Raw genomic sequence first — 15,970 nt, forward strand, 5'->3', positions numbered from 1 at the left:
ATACTTTTTCAATGTCATGTGTTAATTTTACTTTTGCTTCATTAATAAATATGATTTAACCAGCCATCCAGGCTGTGCTATACTTTGTTATAGGATTTTGGGTGATCTTTGAGCGATCGTGAGTGATATGTCTCGTTGGTCAGCCCCTCACCCTACTTTCCCCATTGGCCCCATTATTTCTATTTCACTGGAACACAGCCCCGCGTAATCGGAGAACTCTCTGTACTGTCAAACCTGTCGTTGCTGATAAGAGCTTCACTTTGTAGTGCATCCTTCCCCTGGGTCAAAATTTACAAGTTTAAGCCCCGCCACAGATCGTATCAATTATAACAACAGACTGATCACAAAATGCAGAAAATTTGGAATTGTCTTCATGTTCGTATCTCCCTGATTTACCAGAGTGTGTCCTTTCTGTTTTCGCTGCAGGTCTTTATCCCATTGAGCAGCTCTTTCGCCTGTGCCTCGCAGCTGCCATTCTGGCTCTGCTTACAGTCTTTCTTGCACTGGAACTGAGAAGGAAATCCTAGGCACTGAAGAGTACAGGTGGTTGTAAAAGTGTGAAGATTGTATTCATTATGATGGTTTTCTCTTTGCCTTTCATAAGTTCATTAAAGTAACAGGTTGCAAATTTGGAGACAAGTGCATGGTAATGCGACAAATTTTGGGAGTAAAGTTGTCAATTTCTGAACTTAGAGTTGCAGAGTGTGGTGCCGGAAGAGCACAGTCAGTCAGGCAGCATCTGCGGAGCAAGATAAAAAGCTTCTGCTCGATACATCGACTCTCCTGTTCCTTGGATGCTGGACCTCCAGCATCTGCAGTCTGCACTTTCTCCTAAGCTCTGAAGTTACCCTTAGCTCAATATCTTAACATTGTTGTAGTACTCGAATATTTAAGAGAAATTCCATCAGATATGATTAGATTGGGTTCCCTACTGTGTGGAAACAGGCCCTTCAGCCCAACAAGTCCACACCGACCTTCTGAAGAGTAACCCACCCAGACCCATTTCTCTCTGACTAATGCACCTAACACTATGGGCAATTCACCTGACCTGCACATCTTTGGACTGTGGGAGGAAAACCACGCAGACATGGGGAGAATGTGCAAACTCCACACAGACAGTTGCCCGAGGCTGGAATTGAACCTGAGACCCTGGTGCTGTGAGGCAGCATTACTAACCACTGAGCCACTGTGCTGCCCCATATCTAGAGAGATTGAATTTTAAAAAAATTCTCCTGGGACGTGGGCCCCTCTGTCTAGCCAGCATAAATTGCCTTGTTCCTAGTTGCCCCTTGACGAGATGGTGGTATGTGTGCCAGTGCAGTCCATGTGCTATTGGTTGACCCACAGTGAGGGGGTTCGAGTCCCAGAGTGGGGGACATTGAGGGAGATCGAGTCCCAGAGCAGGCGGACAGTGAGGGGGATCGAGTCGCAGGGCACGGGGACAGTGAGGGGGATCGAGTCTCAGACCACGGGGACAGTGAGGGGGATCGAGTCCCAGACCACGGGGACAGTGAGGGGGATCGAGTTCCAGAGCGGGGGGACAGTGAGGGGGTTCGAGTCCCAGAGCACGGGGACAGTGAGGGGGATCGAGTTCCAGAGCGGGGGGACAGTGAGGCGGTTCGAGTCCCAGAGCACGGGGACAGTGAGGGGGATCGAGTTCCAGAGCGGGGGGACAGTGAGGGGGATCGAGTCCCAGAGCGGGGGGACAGTGAGGGGGATCGAGTTCCAGAGCGGGGGGACAGTGAGGCGGTTCGAGTCCCAGAGCACGGGAACAGTGAGGGGGATCGAGTTCCAGAGCGGGGGGACAGTGAGGGGGATCGAGTCCCAGAGCACGGGGACAGTGAGGTGATTGAATCCCGGAGCAGAGGGACAGTGAGGGGGATCGAGTTCCAGAGCGGGGGGACAGTGAGGGGGATCGAGTCCCAGAGCAGGTGGACAGTGAGGGGGATCGAGTTCCAGAGCGGGGGGACAGTGAGGGGGATCGAGTTCCAGAGCGGGGGGACAGTGAGGGGGATCGAGTCCTGGAGCAGGGGGACAGTGAGGGGGATCGAGTTCCAGAGCAACGGGACAGTGAGGGGGATCGAGTTCCAGAGCGGGGGGACAGTGAGGGGGATCGAGTTCCAGAGCGGGGGGACAGTGAGGGGGATCGAGTTCCAGAGCGGGGGGACAGTGAGGGAGATCGAGTCCCAGAGCAGGGGGATAGTGAGGGGGATCGAGTTGCAGAGCAGGGGGACAGTGAGGGGGATCGAGTCGCAGAGCAGGGGGACAGTGAGGGGGATCGAGTTGCAGAGCAGGGGGACTGTGAGGGGGATCGAGTTGCAGAGCAGGGGGACAGTGAGGGGGATCGAGTTCCAGAGTGGGGGATCGAGTCCCGGAGCTGAAGGACAGTGAGGGGAATCGAGGCCGAGAGTGGGGGACAGTGAGGGGGATTGAGTCCCAGAGTGGGAGACAGTGAGGGGGATCGAGTCCCAGAGTGGGGGACAGTGAGGGGGATCGAGTCCCAGAGTGGGGGACAGTGAGGGGGATCGAGTCCCAGAGTGGGAGACAGTGAGGGGGATCGAGTCCCAGAGTGGGGGACAGTGAGGGGGATCGAGTCCCAGAGTGGGAGACAGTGAGGGGGATCGAGTCCCAGAGTGGGAGACAGTGAGGGGGATCGAGTCCCAGAGCAGGGGGACAGTGAGGGGGTTCGAGTCCCAGAACAGGGGGACAGTGAGGGGGATCGAGTCCCAGAGCGGGGGGACAGTGAAGGGTTTTGAGTCCCAGAGTGGGGGACATTGAGGGAGTTCGAGGACCGGAGTGGGGGTCAGTAAGGGGGATTGAGTCCCAGAGTTGAGGGCAGTATGGGGGATAGAGTCACAGAGTGGGGGACACTGAGGAGGATCAAGTCCCAGAGTGGGGGGACAGTGAGGGGATCGAGTCCCAGAATGGGGGACAGGGAGGGGGATCGAGTCTCAGAGCAGGAGGACAGTGAGGGGGATTGAGTCCCAGAGCAGGGGGACAGTGAGGGGGATCGAGTCCCAGAATGGGGGACAGTGAGGGGGATCGTGTCCCAGAGCATGGGGACAGTGAGGGGGTTCGAGTGCCAGAGTTGAGGACAGTGAGGGGATCGAGTGCCAGAGTTGAGGACAGTGAGGGGGATCGAGTCCCAGAGTGGGGGGACAGTGAGGGGGATTGAGTCCCAGAGCAGAGGGACAGTGAGGGGGATCGAGTCCCGGTGCAGAGGGACAGTGAGAGGGATCGAGTCCCAGAGCAGGGGACAGTGAAAGGGATTGAGTCCCAGAATAGAGGACAGTGAGGGGGATTGAGTCCCAGAGCAAGGGGTCAGTGAGGGGGATCGAGTCCCAGAGCAGGGGGACAGTGAGGGGGATCGAGTCCCAGAGCAGAGGGACAGTGAGGGGGATCGAGTCCCGGAGCAGAGGGACAGTGAGAGGGATCGAGTCCCAGAGCAGGGGGACAGTGAAAGGGATTGTGTCCCAGAGTAGAGGACAGTGAGGGGGATTGAGTCCCAGAGCGGGGGACAGTGAGGGGGATTGAGTCCCAGAGTAGAGGACAGTGAGGGGGATTGAGTCCCAAAGCGGGGACAGTAATGGGGATCAAGTTCCAGAGTAGAGGACAGCAAGGGGGATCGAGTTCCAGAGTAGTGGACAGTGAGGGGGTTCGAATCCTGGAGTGGTGGACAAAGAGGGGTATAGAATCCCGGAACCGGGGGACAGTGAGGGGGATCGAGTCCCAGAGTGGGGGACAGTGAGGGGGATCGAGTCCCAGAGTGTGAGAAAGTGAGGGGTTTCCAGTCCTAGAGCAGGGGGACAGTGAGGAGGATCGAGTCCCAGAGCACGGGGACAGTGAGGGGGATCGAGTCCCAGAGTAGGGGGACAGTGAGGGGGATCGAGTCCCAGAGTGGGGGAACAGTGAGGGGTATCGAATGCCAGAGTGGGGGATAGTGAGGAGGATCGAGTCCCAGAGTGGGGGGACAGTGAGGGGTATCGAGTGCCAGAGTGGGGGATAGTGAGGAGGATCGAGTCCCAGAGCAGGGGGACAATGAGGGGGATCGAGTCCCAGAGTAGGGGGACAGGGAGGGGGATCGAGTCCCAGAGTGGGGGGACAGTGAGGGGTATCGAGTGCCAGAGTGGGGGATAGTGAGGAGGATCGAGTCGTAGAGTTGAGGACAGTGAGGGGGATCGTGTCCCAGAGTGGGGGGACAGTGAGGGGATCGAGTGCCAGAGTTGAGCACAGTGAGGGGGAGCAAGTTTCAGTATGGGGACAGTGAGGGGGATCGAGTCCCAGAATGGGGGACAGTGAGAGGGATCGAGTCCCAGAGGGGGGGGGGACAGTGAGGGGGATTGAGTCCCGAAGCAAGGGGTCAGTGAGGGGGATCGAGTCCCAGAGCAGGGGGACAGTGAGGGGGATCGAGTCCCAGAGCAGGGGGACAGTGAGTGGGATCGAGTCCCGGAGCAGAGGGACAGTGAGCGGGATCGAGTCCAGGAGCAGAGGGACAGTGAGGGGGATCGAGTCCCAGAGCAGAGGGACAGTGAGGGGGATCGAGTCCCACAGTGGGGGACAGTGAGGGGGATGGAGTTCCAGAGTAGAGGACAGTGAGTGGGATCGAGCCCCAGAGTAGGGGGACAGTGAGGGGGTTCGAATCCTGGAGTTCGTGGACAGAGAGTGGGATAGAATCCCGGAGCTGGGGGACTGTGAGGGGGATCGAGTCCCAGAGTGGGGGACAGTGAGGGGGATCGAGTCCCAGAGTGTGAGAAAGTGAGGGGTATCCAGTCCTAGAGCAGGGGGACAGTGAGGGGGATCGAGTCCCAGAAGCGGGGGGACAGTGAGGGGGATCGAGTGCCAGAGTTGAGGACAGTGAGGGGGATCGAGTCCCAGTATGGGGACAGTGAGGGGGATCGAGTCCCAGTGTGGGGAGACAGTGAGGGGGCTCGTGTGCCAGAGTTGAGGACAGTGAGGGGGATCGAGTCCCAGAGGAGATGGACAGTGAGGGAGACCGACTCCCAGAGTAGGGGGACAGTGAGGGGGATCGAGTGCCAGAGTTGAGGACAGTGAGGGAGTTTGAGTCCCAGAGTAGGGGGACAGTGAGGGGGATCGAGTCCCAGAGTTGAGGACAGTGAGGGAGTTCGAGTCCCAGTATGGGGGGAAAGTGAGGTGGATCGAGTCCCAGTATGGGGGGACAGTGAGGGGGATCGAGTCCCAGGGTGGGGGACAGTGAGGGGTATTGAGTGCCAGAGTTGAGGACAGTGAGGGGGATCGAGTCCCAGTATGGGGACAGTGAGGGGGATCGAGTCCCAGTGTGGGGGGACAGTGAGGGGGATCGAGTCCCAGTATGGGGACAGTGAGGGGGATCGAGTCCCAGTGTGGGGGGACAGTGAGGGGGCTCGTGTGCCAGAGTTGAGGACAGTGAGGGGGATCGAGTCCCAGAGGAGATGGACAGTGAGGGAGACCGACTCCCAGAGTAGGGGGACAGTGAGGGGGATCGAGTGCCAGAGTTGAGGACAGTGAGGGAGTTTGAGTCCCAGAGTAGGGGGACAGTGAGGGGGATCGAGTCCCAGAGTTGAGGACAGTGAGGGAGTTCGAGTCCCAGTATGGGGGGACAGTGAGGGGGATCGAGTCCCAGTATGGGGGGACAGTGAGGGGGATCGAGTGCCAGAGTTGAGGACAGTGAGGGGGATCGAGTCCCAGAGCAGGGGGACAGTGAGGGGGATCGAGTCCCAGAGCAGGGGGACAGTGAGGGGGATTGAGTCTCGAAGCAAGGGGTCAGTGAGGGGGATCGAGTCCCAGAGCAGGGGGACAGTGAGGGGGATCGAGTCCCAGTGCAGGGGGTCAGAGAGCGGGATCGAGTCCAGGAGCAGAGGGACAGTGAGCGGGATCGAGTCCCGGAGCAGGGGGTCAGTGAGGGGGATCGAGTGCCAGAGCAGAGGGACAGTGAGGGGGATCGAGTCCGAGAGCAGAGGGACAGTGAGGGGGATCGAGTCCCAGAGCGGGGGGACAGTGAGGGGGATCGAGTCCCAGAGCAGGGGGACAGTGAGAGGGATCGAGTCTCGAAGCAAGGGGTCAGTGAGGGGGATCGAGTCCCAGAGCAGAGGACAGTGAGGGAGATCGAGTCCCTGAGTGGAGTACAGTGAGAGGGATCGAGTCTCAGAGCAGGGGGACAGTGAGAGGGATCGAGCCCCAGAGTGGGGGACAGTGAGGGGGATCGAGTCCCAGAGTAGGGGGACAGTGAGAGGGATCGAGCCCCAGAGTAGGGGGACAGTGAGGGGGATCGAGTCCCAGAGTGGGGGACAGTGAGGGGGATCGAGTCCCAGAGTGGAGGACAGTGAGGGGTATCGAGTGCCAGAGTAGGGGCACAGTGAGGGGAATCGAGTGCCAGAGTGGGGGACAGTGAGGGGGATCGGATCGCAGAACAGGGGGACACTGAGGGGGATCGCATCTCAGGGCAGGGGGACAGTGAGGGGGATCGAGTCCCAGAGCAGGAGGACAGTGAGGGGAATCGAATCCCGGAGTGGAGGGCAGTATGGGGGATCGACTCATGAGTGGGGGACAGTGAGGGGGATCGAGTCCCAGAGTGGATGACAGTGAAGGGATTGAGTCCCAGAGTGGGGGACAGTGAGGGGTATCGGGTCACAGAGTGGGGAACAATGAAGGGGATCGAGTCCCAGAGTGGGAGACAGTGAGGGGGATCGGGTCCCAGAGTGGGAGACAGTGAGGGGGATCGGGTCACAGAGTGGAGGACAGTGAGGGGGATGAGGTACCAGAGCAGGGGGACAATGAGGGGCATTGAGTACTAGAGTGGAGGACAGTGAGTGGGATCAAATCCCAGAGTGGGGGTCAGTGAAGGGTTTTGAGTCCCAGAGTGGGGGACATTGAGGGAGTTCGAGTACCGGAGTGGGGGTCAGTAAGGGGGATCGAGTCCCAGAGTGGAGGGCAGTATGGGGGATTGTGTCCCAGAGTGGGGGAGAGTGAGGGGGATCGAATCCCACAGCAAAGGGTCAGTGAGGGGGATCAAGTCCCCAGCAGAGGGTCAGTGAAGGGGATCGAGTGCCAGAGCAGGGGGAAAGTAAGGGGGATCGAGTCCCAGAGTGGAGGACAGTGAGGGGGATCGAGTGCCAGAGTAGGGGGACAGTGAGGGGAATCGAGTCCCAGAGCAGGGGGACAGTGAGGGGGATTGAGTGCAAGAGCAAGAGGTCAGTGAGGGGGATTGAGTCCCAGAGCAGGGGGACAGTGAGGGGTATCGAGTGCCAGAGTGGGGGATAGTGAGGAGGATTGAGTCGTAGAGTGGAGGACAGTGAGGGGGATCGAGTCCCAGAGTAGGGGGATAGTGAGGAGGATCGAGTCCCAGAGTGGGGGGACAGTGAGGGGTATCGAGTGCCAGAGTGGGGGATAGTGAGGAGGATCGAGTCGTAGAGTTGAGGACAGTGAGGGGGATCGTGTCCCAGAGTGGGGGGACAGTGAGGGGATCGAGTGCCAGAGTTGAGCACAGTGAGGGGGAGCAAGTTTCAGTATGGGGACAGTGAGGGGGATCGAGTCCCAGAATGGGGGACAGTGAGAGGGATCGAGTCCCAGAGGGGGGGGGGACAGTGAGGGGGATTGAGTCCCGAAGCAAGGGGTCAGTGAGGGGGATCGAGTCCCAGAGCAGGGGGACAGTGAGGGGGATCGAGTCCCAGAGCAGGGGGACAGTGAGTGGGATCGAGTCCCGGAGCAGAGGGACAGTGAGCGGGATCGAGTCCAGGAGCAGAGGGACAGTGAGGGGGATCGAGTCCCAGAGCAGAGGGACAGTGAGGGGGATCGAGTCCCACAGTGGGGGACAGTGAGGGGGATGGAGTTCCAGAGTAGAGGACAGTGAGTGGGATCGAGCCCCAGAGTAGGGGGACAGTGAGGGGGTTCGAATCCTGGAGTTCGTGGACAGAGAGTGGGATAGAATCCCGGAGCTGGGGGACTGTGAGGGGGATCGAGTCCCAGAGTGGGGGAAAGTGAGGGGTATCCAGTCCTAGAGCAGGGGGACAGTGAGGGGGATCGAGTCCCAGAAGCGGGGGGACAGTGAGGGGGATCGAGTGCCAGAGTTGAGGACAGTGAGGGGGATCGAGTCCCAGTATGGGGACAGTGAGGGGGATCGAGTCCCAGTGTGGGGGGACAGTGAGGGGGCTCGTGTGCCAGAGTTGAGGACAGTGAGGGGGATCGAGTCCCAGAGGAGATGGACAGTGAGGGAGACCGACTCCCAGAGTAGGGGGACAGTGAGGGGGATCGAGTGCCAGAGTTGAGGACAGTGAGGGAGTTTGAGTCCCAGAGTAGGGGGACAGTGAGGGGGATCGAGTCCCAGAGTTGAGGACAGTGAGGGAGTTCGAGTCCCAGTATGGGGGGACAGTGAGGGGGATCGAGTCCCAGTATGGGGGGACAGTGAGGGGGATCGAGTCCCAGGGTGGGGGACAGTGAGGGGTATTGAGTGCCAGAGTTGAGGACAGTGAGGGGGATCGAGTCCCAGTATGGGGACAGTGAGGGGGATCGAGTCCCAGTGTGGGGGGACAGTGAGGGGGATCGAGTCCCAGTATGGGGACAGTGAGGGGGATCGAGTCCCAGTGTGGGGGGACAGTGAGGGGGCTCGTGTGCCAGAGTTGAGGACAGTGAGGGGGATCGAGTCCCAGAGGAGATGGACAGTGAGGGAGACCGACTCCCAGAGTAGGGGGACAGTGAGGGGGATCGAGTGCCAGAGTTGAGGACAGTGAGGGAGTTTGAGTCCCAGAGTAGGGGGACAGTGAGGGGGATCGAGTCCCAGAGTTGAGGACAGTGAGGGAGTTCGAGTCCCAGTATGGGGGGACAGTGAGGGGGATCGAGTCCCAGTATGGGGGGACAGTGAGGGGGATCGAGTGCCAGAGTTGAGGACAGTGAGGGGGATCGAGTCCCAGAGCAGGGGGACAGTGAGGGGGATCGAGTCCCAGAGCAGGGGGACAGTGAGGGGGATTGAGTCTCGAAGCAAGGGGTCAGTGAGGGGGATCGAGTCCCAGAGCAGGGGGACAGTGAGGGGGATCGAGTCCCAGTGCAGGGGGTCAGAGAGCGGGATCGAGTCCAGGAGCAGAGGGACAGTGAGCGGGATCGAGTCCCGGAGCAGGGGGTCAGTGAGGGGGATCGAGTGCCAGAGCAGAGGGACAGTGAGGGGGATCGAGTCCGAGAGCAGAGGGACAGTGAGGGGAATCGAGTCCCAGAGCGGGGGGACAGTGAGGGGGATCGAGTCCCAGAGCAGGGGGACAGTGAGAGGGATCGAGTCTCGAAGCAAGGGGTCAGTGAGGGGGATCGAGTCCCAGAGCAGAGGACAGTGAGGGAGATCGAGTCCCTGAGTGGAGTACAGTGAGAGGGATCGAGTCTCAGAGCAGGGGGACAGTGAGAGGGATCGAGCCCCAGAGTGGGGGACAGTGAGGTGGATCGAGTCCCAGAGTAGGGGGACAGTGAGAGGGATCGAGCCCCAGAGTAGGGGGACAGTGAGGGGGATCGAGTCCCAGAGTGGGGGACAGTGAGGGGGATCGAGTCCCAGAGTGGAGGACAGTGAGGGGTATCGAGTGCCAGAGTAGGGGCACAGTGAGGGGAATCGAGTGCCAGAGTGGGGGAACAGTGAGGGGGATCGGATCGCAGAACAGGGGGACACTGAGGGGGATCGCATCTCAGGGCAGGGGGACAGTGAGGGGGATCGAGTCCCAGAGCAGGAGGACAGTGAGGGGAATCGAATCCCGGAGTGGAGGGCAGTATGGGGGATCGACTCATGAGTGGGGGACAGTGAGGGGGATCGAGTCCCAGAGTGGATGACACTGAAGGGATTGAGTCCCAGAGTGGGGGACAGTGAGGGGTATCGGGTCACAGAGTGGGGAACAATGAAGGGGATCGAGTCCCAGAGTGGGAGACAGTGAGGGGGATCGGGTCCCAGAGTGGGAGACAGTGAGGGGGATCGGGTCACAGAGTGGGGAACAATGAGGGGGATCGATTCCCAGAGTGGAGGACAGTGAGGGGGATGAGGTACCAGAGCAGGGGGACAGTGAGTACTAGAGTGGAGGACAGTGAGTGGGATCAAATCCCAGAGTGGGGGTCAGTGAAGGGTTTTGAGTCCCAGAGTGGGGGACATTGAGGGAGTTCGAGTACCGGAGTGGGGGTCAGTAAGGGGGATCGAGTCCCAGAGTGGAGGGCAGTATGGGGGATCGAGTCCCAGAGTGGGGGACAATGAGGGAATTCGAGTACCGGTGTGGGGGTCAGTAAGGGGGATCGAGTCCCAGAGTGGAGGGCAGTATGGGGGATTGTGTCCCAGAGTGGGGGAGAGTGAGGGGGATCGAATCCCACAGCAAAGGGTCAGTGAGGGGGATCAAGTCCCCAGCAGAGGGTCAGTGAAGGGGATCGAGTGCCAGAGCAGGGGGAAAGTAAGGGGGATCGAGTCCCAGAGCAGGGGGACAGTGAGGGGGATTGAGTGCAAGAGTAGGGGGACAGTGAGGGGAATCGAGTCCCAGAGCAGGGGGACAGTGAGGGGGATTGAGTGCAAGAGCAAGAGGTCAGTGAGGGGGATTGAGTCCCAGAGCAGGGGGACAGTGAGGGGGATTGAGTCCCGGAGCAGAGGGACAGTGTATGGGATCGAGACCCGGAGCAGAGGGACAGTGAGGGGGATCGAGTCCCAGAGCAGAGGGACAGTGAGGGGGATCGAGTCCCACAGTGGGGCACAGTGAGGGGGATTGAGTCCCAGAGTGGAGGACAGTGAGGGGGATTGAGTCCCAGAGTAGAGGACAGTGAGGGGAATTGAGTCCCAGAGTAGAGGACAGTGAGGGGGATTGAGTCCCAGAGCGGGGGACAGTAAGGGGGATCGAGTTCCAGAGTAGAGGACAATGAGTGGGATCGAGTCCCAGAGTAGGGGGACAGTGAGGGGGTTCGAATCCTGGAGTGGTGGACAGAAAGGGTGATAGAATCCCGGAACCGGGGGACAGTGAGGGGGATCGAGTCCCAGAGTGTGAGAAAGTGAGGGGTATCCAGTCCTAGAGCAGGGGGACAGTGAGGGGGATCGAGTCCCAGAGCAGGGGGACAGTGAGGGGGATCGAGTCCCAGAGTAGGGGGACAGGGAGGGGGATCGAGTCCCAGAGTTGGGGGACAGTGAGGGGTATCGAGTGCCAGAGTGGGGGATAGTGAGGAGGATTGAGTCGTAGAGTGGAGGACAGTGAGTGGGATCGGGTCCCAGAGTAGGGGTCAGTGAGGGGGATCGAGTCCCAGAGTTGTGGACAGACAGGGGGACCGACTGCCAGAATAGGGGGACAGTGAGGGGGATCGAGTCCCAGTGTGGGGGAACAGTGAGGGGGCTCGAGTGCCAGAGTTGAGGACAGTGAGGGGGATCGAGTCCCAGAGCAGGGGGTCAGTGAGTGGGATCGAGTCCCAGAACAGACGGTCAGTGAGGAGGATCGAGTCCCAGAATGGGGGTCAGTGAGTGGGATCGAGTCCCAGAGCAGGGGGTCAGTGAGTGGGATCGAGTCCCAGATCAGGGGGATCGTGTCCCAGAGCAGGAAGACAGTGAGAGGAATCGAGTCCCAGAGCGGGGGGACAGTGAGGGGGATTGAGTCCCGGAGCAAGGGGTCAGTGAGGGGGATCGGGTCCCAGAGTGGAGGACAGTGAGGGGGATCGGGTCACAGAGTGGGGAACAATGAGGGGGATCGAGTCCCAGAGTGGGAGACAGTGAGGGGGATCGAGTCCCAGAGTGGGAGACAGTGAGTAGGATCGAGTCCCAGAGTGGGAGACAGTGAGGGGGATTGAGTCCCAGAGTGGGAGACCGTGAGGGGGATCAAGTCCCAGAGTGGAGGACAGTGAGGGGGATGAGGTACCAGAGCAGGGGGACAGTGAGTACTAGAGTGGAGGACAGTGAGGGGGATCGACATGCTGAAAATCCTGAGCCTCCTGAGGAAGGAGAGGCATTGGTGCATTTTGTCATGACAAGATTGTAGCGAGGAAAATGTTGGCGTACTTCGGGGGAAGGAGGGGGAGATGGAGGCCAGGGAGAGGAAATGACCATTGGGCAGATATAGGACAGAATAATGTCAGCCTGGGAGGGTGAACTGTTGCTAATGGGGACCAGAATGAGTTGTTTGTGGTATCAGTCCACCTGATATCTGGGGATGAGGCTATGGAGTTGGGAGAAGGTGTCTCATACCTTAAAATTGTTGAATTAGACATTGAGTCCAGAAGGTGACAGAGTTCCCAAGTGGAAAATGAGATGTGACTCTTGGAGCTTGTACTGAGTTTCCCTGGAACTCTGCAACAAGCCTGAGACAGAGATGTTTACCAGGTAACAGGGTGGGGTATTGTAGTGGTAAGCAGCTGGAAGCTGAGGGTCTTGTTTGCAGAAAGAATGTAGGAGCTCTGGAAAGCAGTCACCTAGTGCACACATCACTTCCCCAATGCAGAAGAGACCATATTGTGACCAGCAAGTACAGTACATTGAGGGAATGGTTCTTTATAGATTAGATTACATTACAGTTTGGAAACAGGCCCTTCGGCCCAACAAGTCCACACCGACCCACCGAAGCGAAACCCACCCATACCCCGACATTTACCCCTTTACCTAACACTATGGGCAATTTAGCATGGCCAATTCACCTGACCCTGCACATCTTTGGACTGTGGGAGGAAACCGGAGCACCCGGAGGAAACCCACGCAGACACGGGGAGAACGTGCAAACTCCACACAGTCAGTCGCCTGAGTCGGGAATTGAACCCGGGTCTCTGGCGCTGTGAGGCAGCAGTGCTAACCTGTGCCAGGTAAATTCGATCATGGCTGTTCTGTTTCTCAATTGCATTCTCCTGCCTTCTCCCTGTAGCCCCTGATCCCCTGACTAGTAACGAACCTATCCATCTCTGTCTTAAAGACACTCAATGACTTGGCCTCCACAGCCCTTTGTGACAACGTGTTCCACAGATTCGCCACCGTGTGGCTGAAGGAATTCCTCCTCACCTCAGCTCAGAAGGTAGAAATGTCAAATACTAGGGGGCATAGGTTTAAGGTGAGGGGAGAAAGTTCAAAGCAGATGTGTGAAGCAAAGCTTTTTGTACAGAGGATGATAGGTGCGTGGAATGCACTCTAAATCCCGTCACTCTGAGGTTATGTGCCTGTGTCCTAATCTTCTCTCCCAAGGGAAACATCTTCTCCATGTCCAGGTCTCTCAGAACTCTGTACGTTTCAATCAGATTCTCCCTCATCTTTCTAAACTCCATGGAGTACAGACCCAGAATCCTCAGGCTCTCTTCATAAGACATGTTGTTCATCCCCAGGATCTTCCTTGTAAATCCCCCGTGGACCCCTCACAGTCCAGCACATCCTTCCTTAGATATGGGGTCTGAAACTGCTCACAATGTTCCAAATGTGGTCTGACTGGAGCCTAATACAGCCTCGACAGCACATCTCTGCTCTTGTATTCTAACCCTCTCAAAATGAATGCTAACATTACATTTGTCGTCCTAATTGCCAACTGAAGCTTCCTGTGAACCTGAAGAGAACCTGAACTCGGATTCGCAAGGCCCTGGGCACTTCAGACTTATTCTATTTCGACAATAGACTATGCCTCTATTCTTCCGACCAAAGTGCGTATTCTCGCATTTTCCCACACCACGTTCCATCTGCCACTTCTTGACCCACTCTCCCAGCCTGTCCAAGTCCTTCTGCAGCCTCCCCACCTCCTCACCATTACACGACCCTCCTCCTATCGTTGTACAAACTGCACAGATAGAAAACATGTCCTCAGTTCCTTTGTGTAGATCATGAAGATATGGTGTGAATAGTTGTGGTCCCTACACTGACCCCTGTGGAACTTCACTAGTCATCGGCTGCCATCCTGAAAAAGACCTCTTTATCCCTACTCTGTACTTGCTGCCAGTCAGCCAATCCTCTATCCATGCCAATACCTTTCCCCTGATTCACAGACTCACATTTCACAGCCTCCCTGTACAGCACATTGGCTGTGACCTACTGGAACTCCAAATAGATCACATCCACTAGTTGTCACCTCCTTCTAGATTTAAACAGCTGTCGAGGCATACAACATTGAAACAGACCTTTCAGTCCTACTCATCCATGCTGGCCACGTTTCCTAAACTAAACTAGTCCCACTTGGCTTGCGTTTTGCCCTTTCCTATCCATGGACCTGCCCAAATCCCTTCGAAATGTTATAACTGTACCTGCATCTGCTACTTCCTCTGGCAGTTCACTCCACATGCACACTGCCCTCTGTGTGCAAATGTTGCCCCCGTCAGGACCCTTTCAAATCTTTCCCTGCACACCGCAAACCTATGCCCTCTAGTTTTGAACTCTGACACAACACTATGGCTTTCAAGAGGTTATTTTGTCCTGTGTTTTGTTTTGAAGAGAGGTTGTAAGGCAGAGGCGACTGGCCAGCTACTGAAGACCACTTGAGCAAACAGCGTGAGGCCTTGGGTATTTTTTGAAAGGTGGAACAATGGAAGCAACCTTGCTGTGGCCAGCTCTCACAGACCAGGATGTCCAGGATTTGGTTTAGGTTTGAGGTTTAGGCTTAAGCAGAAGCTAATGGGCTCTCAAAGGAATTGGAAGCTTCAATGAACATCTCTTGGCTTTTACTTTCTCTGAATCTTCTCTCGATGTGTTTTACCTCATGGATTGGAGAAGTGCATATGAGAATTTGTGTCTGAATTTACCTTTTTTTGCCAAGGGGTGTATTTATGGAATGTTACTGTATTGGGACAGTTAATTAGTGACAGGCGCAGTGTCTATTATTTGGTTAAGTTTACAGTTGAGTTAAGGTATTCTAAATTCCTCCTCTTTCTTTCTTTGTGTTTTAACTAGTGTTTAAATAAACTGTGTTTTATTAAACTTCGAGTAGTTTGACCAGCCGCATTGCATCCGGAACAGATTCTCTAAAATTCATTCACCTTCAAAGCAAGAAAATGTTGGGGTCTAGATTACTGCCTTAAAATATGTTGAGGGGGTCTGATCTGGTCGACAAGAACACCCCCCACCCCAGGTACAAGACCTTTCCCATTCACTTTATCTATGCCACTCGTAATTATATAAATCGCTGTCAGGTCACCCCTCAACCTCCTCTGTTGCGGGGAATTAAGTCCCAGTCTATTGAGCCTCTCCTGATAACTCAAAACCTCCAACCCTGGTAATGATTTTGTAAATCTTTTCTGCCCCCTCTCCAATTTAATAATATAGACTTGATCCAAATACGGTTGGTGAATGGGACGGATGCGTGTTCCGGGAGAGTTGAACTCAATTACAAGGACATTTGGGGAGCAGTTTGCGATGATGCGTGGGACCTTCGGGACGCGGACGTTGCTTGTAAACAAATGGGCTGTGGACCAGCCAGATCAGCCCCAGGGAGCGCTCAGTTTGGCGAGGCCACTGGAACCTTCTGGTTGGATGATGTTGAGTGTAAGGGGCATGAGTCACACTTGCTCCAGTGTCCGTCGAACCCAGTTGGAAAACACAACTGCAACGCAGGAGAGGCAGCGGCTGTTACTTGCTCAGGTGTGTTTTGTGTCATTCAATTGTTCCTCTTCAATGTAACCAAGATATTTTGAAGGGAAAGATAATCGCCGAGAACTGCACTGATGATTATAAATACATGAAAACGTGCATAATTAAAGAGTCATAGAGTCATATAGCACAGAATCAGGCCCTTCGGCCCAACACTGCAATGCCCACCCAGATTCTTAAACTGAACTAGTCCAATTTGCTTGTGTTTGGCCCATATCCCTCTAAACCTTTCCTGTCCATGTACCCATCTAGATGCCTGTTAAATGTTGTGATTGTACCCACCTCTATCACTTCCCTCTGGCAGCTCATTCCATACACGCACCCCGCTCTGTGTGAGAACATTGCTGGTCAGGTCCTCTTGTCTTATACTTGTACCCTCTAGTTTTGGAATCCCCTACCCTGAGGAAAAGACCTTGCCTCCTCACCTTATCTATCCCCCTTGTGATTTCA

The 15,970-nt window shown here is 56.6% G+C and overlaps 1 protein-coding gene across 1 annotated transcript in view; it reads left to right on the forward strand.

The window, feature by feature from the left end:
- Positions 1 to 15,970, forward strand: part of LOC122544169 (scavenger receptor cysteine-rich domain-containing protein DMBT1-like) — a 118,568-nt gene that overhangs the window by 51,998 nt on the left and 50,600 nt on the right. Inside the window, exon 9 of the mRNA XM_087980980.1 lies at positions 15,197 to 15,511. Within this exon, the coding sequence (XP_087837106.1) occupies positions 15,197 to 15,511 (315 nt within the window). The remainder of the gene's footprint in view (positions 1 to 15,196; positions 15,512 to 15,970) is intronic.

Source organism: Chiloscyllium plagiosum, unplaced genomic scaffold (assembly GCF_037043375.1).
Source record: "Chiloscyllium plagiosum isolate Xiang-an unplaced genomic scaffold, Cpla_swu_hap1 HiC_scaffold_38, whole genome shotgun sequence".
Classification (NCBI taxonomy): Eukaryota; Metazoa; Chordata; class Chondrichthyes; order Orectolobiformes; family Hemiscylliidae; genus Chiloscyllium; species Chiloscyllium plagiosum.